Below are 11812 nucleotides of genomic sequence, written 5' to 3'. Positions count from 1 at the left end.
TACAGGGGTGCAGGTTCGATCCCTAGTCAGGGAACTAAGAGTCCACATGCCAAGGGCCAAGAAAACAAAACAAAACAAAACATTGAAAAACTGGCTTCAAAAATCCCCTCAGGGAAAACAAAGGAAAGCAGGAAGAAGAAGAGAGGATGGAGATGAATCTCCCAGAAGTGGGGTCTGGAAGAGGAGTTCAGAGGCAATCTGAACACACGGGCACAGTTTCAGCTGGGTCTTCTGCCTGGGTGGAAGTGATCAGGCGGAACAAAACAGTTGCCTGAGTTAGGGAGACAGTACCTTAGCTGATACTAAAGTGAGAATTAATAGCGCTCTGCAGACTGAAATCCTCTGGAAAAACTGATCATGCTTGCTATTGATGACCAGTGAGCTGGCAAGGCGTGAACTGCCAGGCCTCCTGGAGCACTGTGTATCCAAATGAAGGATGCGAATCTCCTTGGAATCAGCAACCCCACCCCTTGGGATTTAGCCTAAATGTAAGGAAATGATCGAGCCAGTGTATAAAAATATTTACATAAGACATTCATTATAAATAAAGTTTATAAAAATAAAAAAGTAAACCTTCTGCTTCACCAAAAAGGAATTGGTAAACTAAATTTGGGGATAACCATGCAGTGGTACCCTATGAAGCTACACTAAAAAATTAGGATGTAGATATGAATTTGACACGACAAAATGCCCACCACATCTGAGGGAGAATAAGAAGGCGACGAAAGCAAGATGCATATTGTCCCCTTTTCGTAAGACTTTATCTAAAGATGTTCATTCGCATGTAAGAATCTCTGCTAAGATACACACCAAGATCTAAAAGTAGTCAACCTCTGAATGGCGGGATTACAAATGGAATCAAGCAGTATAGTCCAACTGTAATACGCAACCCCGTCTACTGGCTTATAACTGCGAGTGTTACCACCCCCTCCTGCTCCTATCTGCTGTGGTCGGCCAGTCCTCTGCCCAACATCTTCTCCACTCTAGGACCCGGGTGAATGCAAGGGCCTCTATTTTAACACTGCAGGCCTCTGTGGTGGAAGTGTTAGGGGAAGCACACGGACTGAAACTGCCCACCCTGGCCAGGCATCACAGTAACCATTAGAATGAGTTTTATGACAGGAGGTCCTGGTAAGGACCATGGAATTAATAAGCCACCACCAACTGGGAGAGTTCAGGAAAGGTCAAAAAGAGACACCACATGTCCGACCACCTCCCAGAATCCTCCTCACTGGCATCCATCTTGGCTGAACAAGGCGGGCACTACCAGGAAGGACTCTGAGTCAGAATGATTGGCTAAAGACAACCTGGACACTGATCCCATCACCATAAACCCCGAGACTGCGAGCCACCGTGGCAGAGCAGTTCTCCTGGGTTCCCTCCTGCTCTCCGCCTGGGCGCCCTTTCCCAATAAAACCTCTTGCTTTGTCAGCACATGTGTCTCCTCAGACAATTCATTTCTGAGTGTTAGACAAGAGCTCATTTTCGGGCCCTGGAAGGGGTCCCCCTTCCTGCAACAGGAGGAGATGGTGGACCACCCACTGGCTCTTACAATCTGTGTTGGGCAAGTTTCCTGGCCCTTCCCAGGTTCAACAGAGCAGGAATATATACTGGTAAATATTTTGAACAATAAAACAAGTTACCGTGTAAGTTATTTCATCCTTGTCTTAGCACATTCAGGCCACTAAAACAAAAATACCATAGCCTGGGTGGCTTAAAGAACAAACATTTATTTCTCACAGTTCTGAAGGCTGGGAAGTCCAAAATCAAGGTCCCAGGAGATTTGGTGAGGGCTTGATTCCTGGTACATAGCCATCTGTCTTCCCTCCATGTCATTGCATGGTGGAAGAGGCCAGGGAGCTCTCTTTCATAAGCACATCAATCCCTTTCATGAGGGCTCTATCCTCATGACCTAATTACCTCCCAAAGCGCCACCCCTGAAGACCATGCCTCCAAGGATGAAGTTTCTGCACGTGGATTCGGGAGGAAGACGAACACTCAGTTTACAGCAACCCCATTACTTAAAGTCCTTTCTTTGCAGGATGCAGTTCCTCTCCAGGAAGTGGATGGTCTCTCGAAGACGGGACACGTGGGTTCTCCCGGAGGGAAAACACAGAAACTGAGGCCAAGCACCAAGGCAGAGATGGCAGCTTCAAGCCTGAGGCAGAGGGGCCAGAGACAGGTCAGGATTTTGGCTAATTTAAGAGACAGGTCAATCAACCTGACCCATGGTCAGAATAAAACAATGTGACAGAAAGTTCTAAATGTCCAGAAGTGTTACACCAGGTCTGCTACCTTACTGCTTATATGACTTGAGTCAACTTAGATGGCCTCTTTGAATGTCCTCATATGTAAGAATGCAAGTCAAAATAGCTGTCCGGCTTACTTGGTGTCAATGAGGGTGGGGGTAGGAATGGGGTGGGGGTGGGGGTGAGGGTTGGGGTGGCTCCACTGTCAGCCCTAAAACTGTCAGCACTCCAAGTGGGGAAGCTTTGGTCCTGCAAGCTGTAACCACACTCACACACACACAACACATCTCTCTAACTCCTCTCATCACCTCATCATCAGAGTAGTTTGTTCACCCTTCTTATTTGTATCCATATGCCTTTCAACAGGGCTTCCCTGGTGGCTCAGACGGTAAAGCGTCTGCCTGCAATGCGGGAGACCCGGGTTTGATCCCTGGATTGGGAAGATCCCCTGGAGAAGGCAATGGCAATCCAACAGAAGCCTCCACATGCAGGAGGAGAACCCCTCTGATGAATGATCCTGAGAAGGCCTGGATGCAGAGGGAAGGACCTCACTCCACTTGGCCATGTCTGGAATTAGCCTCATTTCCTTTATTTCACCAGATACCCATCCCTCAGAATGGAAGGCAGGACAGGATGGGGTTTCTCAACCTGGCCTGACCACTAGAGCCACGATTAAAAACTAGATTCCTGGGCTCCACCTTCTGGAGACTCTGATTCACCTTGTCACACGAGCATATGTTCCTCGGTTCTTTGTCTCGTCACAACAAAGATTTGGAGTGACGGACATTAAAGCCCCCTCGGCGTGTCACAGCTCTCAGGTCTTGGATAGACCATGTTATAGCTCTCAGGTCTCAAATGGACCATGTTACAGCTCTTAGACAAATCAGTGTTAGAGCTCAGTGTTACAGCTCTATTTTATTTAGAAGATAGCAGGAAAATCCATCTTCGAGGTGTGAGGGCATGCCGATCCAAGGACATGAGGAGAAGAGCGCCCCAGCGCGGGAGAGAGAGCGAGCTAGCTTTGGCTCCTCTTTTTATATGTTTTCCTCTCCCTGGGCCTGTCCTATGTAAATTGGGCCAGCCAGGAGTGTTGTTTGTTTTTCCTGAGGTCCTCACTCCGGTCCTCGGACCTTTTGTTTTATTTTCGCGGGCTTTTCCCTTCCTTGTCTTTTAGCCACCACCATTTTGGACTCCTTTTCCCTGTTCTACCTACCTAACAACCTGGTGATGGGGAGGGGGGCAGGCTGAATCACAGAAGGTGATCTGTGCCACCCCCACTGGACTCCCATTCAGCCCCTCTGCACAGACCTTGTGAGGTGCCCCAGCAGGGAGGGCCCAGGCATCTCAGGTGGCACGAGCCCTGGCAGCAGGGAGAAACCTGAGTGGGCCCAGGTTATCTGATGGCACACCTGCACTGGCCCCGTGCTCACGTCTTGAATATCACGATCAGGGGAAGGCTCAAGAAGAGGCTCCCAGGCAGAACACACAGGTCACCGTGCAAGCTATGCTGGGGTCAGAGGAGGTAGTAGGAAAAGGCATTTCTCCTTTTCTGCTGTCAGTCCCTCAGAACCAAAGGCGCTGCAGGCTTCCCCGGCTCCTCTATACACATTCACTAATAGCCCTGGAGTTTCTCTCATTATATGTCGGTCAACATGGTGGTGAGTGCCTTGAGGGCTGGGTTAGGTCTTACTCCTCTCTGCTCAGTGCTGGCACACAGTGCTTGCTGAATATTTCATTAATAAAGGAGAGGTGGTAACACTTACCATGTTACCACAGGTCAAAAAAAACCTGATACTCACACCCACTAGGCACAGGGGAAATGCATGTGCTCACCTCTGAGGGGTGGGGAAACCCCACCCTTAGTCACCCAGCTAGAGGCTGAGCTTTGCATGCCCTGATTTGCAAGGGTACTAAATTACCTTTGGCAACAGGGAACCCTTTGACATGATAAGTTATTTGCCTCTTCACAGGAAATACCTTCCTCTCCACCAGCCTCCCCCACACTGCATAGAATTAGTAGGTTAAGAGTATCTGCCCTTAAAAAATGGAGAAGGCAATGGCACCCCACTCCAGTACTCTTGCCTGGAAAATCCCATGGATGGAGGAGCCTGGTAGGCTGCAGTCCATGGGGTCGCTAGGAGTCGGACACGACTGAGCGACTTCACTTTCACTTTTCACTTTCATGCATTGGAAAAGGAAATGGCAACCCATTCCAGTGTTCTTGCCTGGAGAATCCCAGGGATGGAGGAGCCTGGTTGGCTGCCGTCTGTGGGGTCGCACAGAGTCGGACACGACTGAAGCAACTTAGCTTCTTAAAAAAAGAAAGGGAAAGCTTTTTTTTTTATGGATGCATGCCAGTTAATGAATGTGGAGGGAATGATAGAGTCAGAAATTTACATTTTACAGCTTCCAACCTAACCACTGATTTAGGCGAGGATAATCGATAAAAGCTAAGATCACAGCCAAATGATGAGGTTCAGGAAGCAATCTCAGCCCTACACTGATCCTCAAGCCCCCAAATCAGGATCCCACACTTCACTGAAGCCCAGACAAAGGAGAGGACCACAGTTAAGACAGGTTCCAGATAGGCTTATTAGGTTATTTAAATAAAATCAGGTGACCGTTTCTGCAGGTAAAAGGCCAGGAGAATTACCAGGGGAGGAATTTCCCTTTCCTCACATCTGCCTCACTGTAGCCATTCCCCTGTGGATGCCAGGTCTGGGCAGTGATCAGAACCAGGACAGCACCTGCCAGTGGCGATGTCTGCAGTCATCCCAGCCCCCAAAGCCTACCTGCAGAGTCCTGGCTACGGAACACGTGGCTCTCCTCCGGTGGCTATCCTCTGGGCACGGAAGAGGGGGTTCTCTGCTGCCAGGCCTCTTGGAGCCGAGATAGAAGGGACAGCAACAGAGAGTCCAGCACAGCCAGCCCCTCCCAGGAACACCGAAGACCCCTGGAACAAGAGGCCTGGCTGTGACTGCCCCTTCTTACTAGTTTCAATCCTCACCCTCTGCCAATGCCAAGGCCCTGGCGCCAGAGGCCCTTCCTTGTCAATCTTTCTCACCTCTCTCTGGTCTGCAGATGTGTAGTCAGGGTTCCCTGGGACACCTAACCACTGCCCCCACAACACACCTGTGATCCAGCAGCAACAGGCCCTGCTCCTGTAGCTCCTTCACCTCCTTGCTGGCTCCAAACAGGTCCCACAGGGTCAGCTGGGGCTCAAACTGCTGCCAGTGCTGGGAAAACAAGAAGGGGCAGAGGTGCAGGAACCACAAGGTGGGGAGCTGGCAGGGGCTTTTCTAGGCCACCTGCCTGGGGGTGTAGTGAGGGGTGGCTCCAGGCTAGCACAGAGATCTTAGAAACCGACTTAGAAATCACGCACACCAGGACCAGGTCAATGGGTCAGCAGGAAGGTGGGCTGCTTCACTCCTATTCCATGTCCAAGCCAGATCCGGCTCCCAGCCAAGCCAGGTCTTCCTTTGCTCATTCCCCTCCCTGTTCTGGTCAGAGTATGGCCAACCCTAGTTGGAGCTCTCACTGGAAAAGACCCTGATGATGGAAAAGGTTGAAGGCAAAAGATGAAGGGGGTGGCAGAGGATGAGATGGTTAGATAGCATCACCAACTCAATGGATAACATGAATTTGAGCAAACTCGAGGAGGTAGTGGAGGACAGAGGAGCCTGGCATGCTACAGTCCTTGGGGTTGGAAAGAGTCAGACGTGACTTAGCAACTCAACAACAAGTCCAGGTTCTAGGGCTCTAATTTCACCTAGAGCAGTTCTGGGCTTCACTGATCTTTATTGCACTTACTATCTGAGCTTTTAGCTCTGCTTACAAAACATTTGAAAATTCTTAATCCGGCCTATTCCCTTAGATGGCTGAGAAAGTCAATGTTCAGAGGTGAAAGGAGGCATCTAAGCTGCAGCAGATGAGGACTAGAGCCCAGGCCTCTGCAGCCCTGGTCGCGGGTTCTCCCCATCACCTCCCTGCCCAGTGCTCCCGCCCATCCAGTCTCAGCTAGACCAAGACCCAGCTCTAGCTGCCAGTGCCAGAGGAATGGGAGGGTGTGTGTGTGTGTATAGAAGACAGAGTGAGACAGAGTGATTCTTACCAGGTAAGATAGACCTCTTACCTGGTGAGTGATGCCCACGTCTGTGCGTAGCCCCATGGCCAAAACTTCCTCCAGCCTGAAAGAAAAACCAATAGGGGGTCTTGGAGAGAAGACTTATACTTCTCCCATTCGTCAGACTCTAGTTGGGATATGTGTATGGGGGATTTATGAGGATCACACAGCATGGGACAGGGTGGGGGAAGGGCAAGGCAGGAAACAAAGATGTGTAGGTGGGTGGCTCTTGGGGTCCAGGGGAAGCCTGGGTGGAGAGCCCTCAAGTGCTCACAGCTCCAGCTCACTCAGGGGGACGCGCCTCCGGGTGCCGTGACCAAACAGCATCACCTCCTTCATCCAGCTGTCAGGCTCTAGGGTCTGGATCCGAGCCTCTCGGGTGTGGCCCCCGGCCCCCTGGGGTATAAATCGCCCATGGGCCCCTGACAACATAAACAGGTTAACAGCAGCCTATACTGTGTGCTTGCCAGATGCTAACTAAGTCAGTGGTTCTCAAAGTGTGGCCTCTTGACCAACAACATTTTATATGCTAGAAATGTAAATCCTCAGGTCCTGTCCAATTCCAGAAATTCCAGAATTTGGTTGGGATTCAGTTGGGTTTTAACAAGTGGTCCAAGTAATTCTGATGCATGCTAAAGATCAAGAACCACAGTGCCAGGTACTATCCCACGCACCTCAAAACACATACTTAAGAGCTCTACAAAGTAGGTAATACTTTTTGCCACACTCTACATATGAGGAAACAGAGGGCCGGAGAGGTTAAGCGGCCCAAGAGCACACAGCCATGATACTGCTCTCCTGAGTCATCCCATCTGTGGTTCATGGGACTCACCGGGCCCAACGCCAAGGTACTGACCACACTGCCAGTAAGTCCAATTGTGGGTACTAAGCGCCCCCTGTCGGGAGGGAGGGAACAGTCAATGCAGAGAGAAGTAGTTGGGCCGATCCCTGTTCAGGTAAGAGGTACCTGGTTACAATGTCCCACCATCTCAGGCCTTGGAAGCACCCTTCTCCCCAAAGGGCCACAACTGCCGTGTCATGCCTTAGCCCGCCCAGGCCCCACCTTCAGCTTCAGGACTTACATTCCGGGCAAAGTTGGAGACCTCATACTGGCGAAAGCCAGCCTCCCGCAGGACTGCCCGTCCCTCCTGGTACATCTCAGCGGCCAGTTCGGGGTCCGGGGCAGGAAGGGCACCCTGCTGCACCTGGGTGAAGAGTGTGGTGCCCCGCTCCAGGGACAGCTGGTAGAGGGACACGTGGTCATCACAGCAGCGCAGCAGTCCCTGCAGCTGCCTGAGCCATGGCCCCACCTGCTGTGCCGGCAGCCCTAGCATCAGGTCCACAGAAACACGCCCTGGGAAGAGGCGCTGGGCCTCTGCCAGGGTCTGCAGAGCATCCCTGGCCGAGTGTGTCCTCCCCAGCAGCTGGAGCTCAGTGTCATCTAGAGACTGGAGAGAGAGGGTGGAGTATAAGCACGCAGGCCAGCTCAGAGGGAGACAGAAACACCTGGCTGGACTTACTGCAGACACAGATACAGGGGAAAACACAGGACATGGCAGGGAGCCAGAAGGTGGATGGTCAAGCCAGTAGCAAGGGTATCATTCACTAAAGGGCTACCATGTGCAAAGCATTCTTATGCAATATCTAATTTACGCCTAGAACCCTCCAACACTAGCTCCATTTTACAGATGACAAAACCGGAGTTCATTAAGTAGCTTGCCCAAGGTCAAACAATGGTGAAGACAGACCTGGAGATTAGGACTGTCTGACTCCAAAGCCAACAATCTTTTTTTGATTTTACTTTTTCTTTTGAAATTTTCAAACTTATAGAAAAGTTGCAATTAACATTTTTGCCACTTTTGCTTTGTCTCTCTCTAAATATGTGCTAAGTTGCTTCATTGTGTCCAAGTCTTTCCAACACTACGGACCATAGCCAGTCAGGCTCCTCTGTCCATCGGATTCCCCAGGCAAGAATACTGGAGTGGGCTGCCATACCCTCCTCCAGGGGATCTTCCTGACCCAAGGATCAAACTCGTGTCTCTTACATCTGCTGCACTGGCAGGCGAGTTCTCTACCACTAGCACCACCTCGGGAGCCCCCTCTCTAAATATACACGTTCATTATTATGATGTTGAATTTTTTGAGAGTAAGTTATAGACCATGCTGTCTAAAAGAACCATCTGAGATGATGTAAATGTTCTGTAACTGCACTGTCCAAGATAGTAGATACTAACCACATGTAGTTGTTTATATTTTAGAAGTTAATTAAATTTAAATACTCCCATTCTAAGTGTTTCCTAGCATGAGGTCAGTGGCAACTATATTAGTCAGTAAAGATACAGATACAGAACATTTTAGTAGAATATGATACAGTAAAGATAAAGATACAGAACATTTTAGTAGAATATGATAGCCATTGCCCACAGGCTAGTAGGTACTTGTAATATGGTTACCTAAATGTAAAAAACATTTCTTAAGAATAAGGACATTCCCTTACACAACCACAATCTAATTACAGAGTTCAGGAAATGTAACATGGACACAATCCCATTATCTAATACAGAGTCTTATTCAAAGTTGGCCAATTGTCCCTAAATGTCTGCTGCAGTAATTTCCTCTTCCCACCCCAACTCAGTATTCAGTCAGGGGTCACACGTTGCACGCAGCTGTCACTGGCTCTTTAGTCTCCTTTAGTTGAGATCCTCATCCTGCCTTTGTCATTTATGATACTGACATTTTTGAACAGTACAGGTCAGTTGTTTTAAAAACTGCCTCTTAGGGAATTCCCTGGCAGTCCAGCGGTTAGGACTCAGCGTCTTCACTGACAGGGGCCCAGGTTCAAAATCCCTGGTCAGAAAACTAAGACTCCACAACTACATATTGTGGCCAAACCCCCCTCCACCCCCAACAAAATCTCTTAATTAGTCCTAGAGATCGCCGGTACATCATTGTGTTTACAGTCATCAATACTGTACTGTACATTAAAAAGTTGTTAACAGGGTAGATCTATCTCATGTTATCTGTTCTTATCCATGCGTATACAAAGTCTCTTGGGTGTCCTGATGTTTTCTCACAATTAGATTCAAGATATATAAGTATTTGGAGGCCAGAATATCTCAGAAATGGTGTGTCCCTTTTAATATGTCCCATAATGACAAAGCCCTGACCCCAAACTCTTTGGTAAGTGGTACATGTACTTGAAATGGGTGTGTGTGGAGTGGGGATGGGGATACCGGCTATAGAAATACCAAGGGCCAACCTGAGAGGAACACGTTTCTCTCCCCACTTAAAACCCTTCAGTGATTCCCTTGTCACCACTAGGCAAAACCGCAAGTTTCCTAGTATGGTGCTGAAGACTTTTGGGCCCCAGCGTGCAACTTTGTCCCCAGCCTCTCCAGTCACAAGGAATGGCTCAAAGGTCCCCCCAAACAGGAAAGCTCTTCCAAATCCTGTCTTTCCCCACCCCAACATCCTCCTCTGATGGACTCCTCTTCCATATTCAAACATCACCTTCTCCAGGAAAGTTTCAATGATTTTGTCAGACTGACATGCCCTTAAGGCCATACTCTTGAAAGCCTTTTGTAGAGACCCCATTCACAACCAGACTTTATCATGCTGCAATGATCTGACCACCTGTCTGCCTCCTTCTGTGTCTCCAGTCAGGTAGTAAATCTTTCAAGCATCTATTGTGTGCCAGGAATTATAGTGGCTGCTTGTAATACCATGATGAACAAAAAGGCATGCATGATCCCTGCCTATTAGGGCTTGTAGTCTAGCATAGAAACAGACAAGTAGGTGTCACCTCACACTTTTCAGTGCCTACAGGGCCCTCCCACACAGAAGGAGCTTCATAAATATTTGCCCTGTGAATGAATGTGACTGGATGAGAGACATTCTGGATGCCCCAGGATAAGGTGGGTGAGATGGGTTACCTGGAGGCCAATGGACAACCTGTTGACTCCTGCTGCCCCAAATGCTGCCAGCCTGGAGCCTGAGGCCGAAGTGGGGTTGGCCTCCAGCGTGACTTCGGAGTCTGCAGGCAGGTGAGCTGCCTGGGCCACTGCCTCCAGGACAGCTGCCACAGTATGGGGGCTGGCCAGACTGGGGGTACCCCCACCAAAGAACACAGACTCCACTCTAGGGAAAGAGAATGGAGATGAAAATGTGGGGGAGCCCTCCAGGATGCCTGCAACCTGTTCTGCTGCCCTACATAATTCCCAAGACCCTGGCCCCAGTACCCACCGTCGCACTCCACTGAGTCGCAGCAGCGTCTGAGCCTCGATCACCAGGCAGCGCCTCAGAGCAGCCTCGTCCACACCACGGGGGATGTACTTGTTGAAGTTGCAGTAACTACAGCGCTTCTCGCAGTAGGGCCACTGGGGGCAGGGGGCATGTGAACCGGATGAGAGGTGACCCTGGGCTGCCCCGGCCATTTCCAGGGTTCAGTCGCACACGCCCCCATCCTGATTCCGAGGTCCGTCAACATCTAAGCCACACAACTCTCCAAGGGGATTAGTAAGCCAGTTTCAGTAGGAGAAAACTGAGGTTCAGAAGGGAAATGACTTGTCAAGGTCAACGAGATTGTGAGCACCAGAGACTTCAGTTCTCCGGACCAAGATCTTTCCCTGCCAGGGAACAGGTCCCAGACCTCGTCTAGGGCCGGTGAAGGACGGCAGGTGGGCCCACGGCGTGACAAGCGCCACGGGGGCTCGCGGTCCTCCGCTCCCGCGACTCCGCCTCCCCTCCCCACTCACGTGGACGTAAAGCGCGGCGCGCTGGCTCCCGGGCGCAGGACTCTGGGGTCCTCCCGTGTCCTCCGCGGGGCGGCGCCTCTGAGCCATCTTGGCGGCCTTCACCCAGCCGCGGGCCTGGGACCGCGGGAGGGCCATGGCGCCCGCTATGGCTGAGCGGCCCGTTGCGCGGGTCAGGACGCGAGCCCGAGACAAGCCCAGGGTAGGTCTTACGGTGCGCGCAGAGCCGGGCGGGGTCGGGGTAGGGGTGGGGGGGCGGCCGCCCCGGCGGAAGGACTGGGGCTGCGTGGCCGCGCCCTTTGCCGGAGCACCGCGCTAAGGGCTCGGGGACGTAGCGCCACCTGCTGGGCACCGATGCCCTCACCGCAGCCTCCCGGCCGTCCTTTCTCTGGCGGCTGGAAGTGTAGAGGGGCAGCTCCCCACTTTTTGGCACCACATCGCGAGCGAGTCCCTGGATCGATCCAGGACCTCTTAGTTCGTTCAATAGGTTTCTTCACGTTTTATGTGCCTGGCTCAGAGTTTGGGCGCTGAGGACATCCAGATGCATAAGATTAGGGCAAAGTGCAGGTACAGGAGACAGGGGATACGTAAACCAACAAGCGACAACAGGCAACCGATTTAATTCAGCACCTCCTGGACACCAGGCCTGTGTGCTTCGTGCTGTGAGGTTGGTCTGTTACAAGGGCTGT

The 11812-nt window shown here is 51.0% G+C and overlaps 1 protein-coding gene across 14 annotated transcripts; it reads right to left on the bottom strand.

Moving 5' to 3' along the window:
* Positions 1-1710: 1710 nt before the first annotated feature.
* RSAD1 (radical S-adenosyl methionine domain containing 1) lies at positions 1711-11361 on the bottom strand. 14 transcript variants are annotated; one of them, XR_015147708.1, is made up of 11 exons: positions 11127-11361; positions 10615-10748; positions 10305-10509; positions 7455-7820; positions 7205-7268; positions 6647-6794; positions 6382-6436; positions 5632-5798; positions 5382-5485; positions 5042-5202; positions 1711-2158 (listed from the first exon to the last, which is right to left on the bottom strand). XR_015147708.1 is itself a non-coding variant. In XM_086358136.1 (11 exons), the coding sequence occupies exons 1-10, from the start codon at positions 11259-11261 to the stop codon at positions 5085-5087; spliced, it is 1224 nt and encodes a 407-aa protein (XP_086214262.1). In that variant the 5' UTR covers positions 11262-11361; the 3' UTR covers positions 1711-2158; positions 5042-5084. The 14 variants fall into 14 exon arrangements, 7 of the variants coding, with proteins under 7 accessions (XP_086214262.1, XP_086214260.1, XP_086214265.1 ...); XR_015147709.1 differs by having other exon boundaries at positions 6660-6794; XM_086358136.1 differs by lacking the exon at positions 5632-5798 and having other exon boundaries at positions 7455-7577; positions 7683-7820.
* Positions 11362-11812: the final 451 nt, after the last annotated feature.

This window comes from Bos grunniens, chromosome 19 (genome assembly GCF_055505025.1).
Source record: "Bos grunniens cultivar Pamir isolate PY7600 chromosome 19, Bosgru_T2T1.0, whole genome shotgun sequence".
In the NCBI taxonomy this organism is placed as follows: domain Eukaryota; kingdom Metazoa; phylum Chordata; class Mammalia; order Artiodactyla; family Bovidae; genus Bos; species Bos grunniens.
This window is presented reverse-complemented; position numbering and strand designations above follow the sequence as displayed.

Bases quoted from the DNA above. Each gene is read 5' to 3' on its own strand.
- RSAD1 (XM_086358133.1), bottom strand. From the start codon at position 11,261: ATGGCCCTCCCGCGGTCCCAGGCCCGCGGCTGGGTGAAGGCCGCCAAG. The intron at 6,795-7,204 runs GTGAGTCCCATG...TTATGTTGTCAG, and splicing joins GTACCTTGGCGTTGGGCCCG to GGGCCCATGGGCGATTTATA. The intron at 6,437-6,646 runs GTGAGCACTTGA...TTTTTCTTTCAG, and splicing joins CCCCTGAGTGAGCTGGAGCT to GCTGGAGGAAGTTTTGGCCA.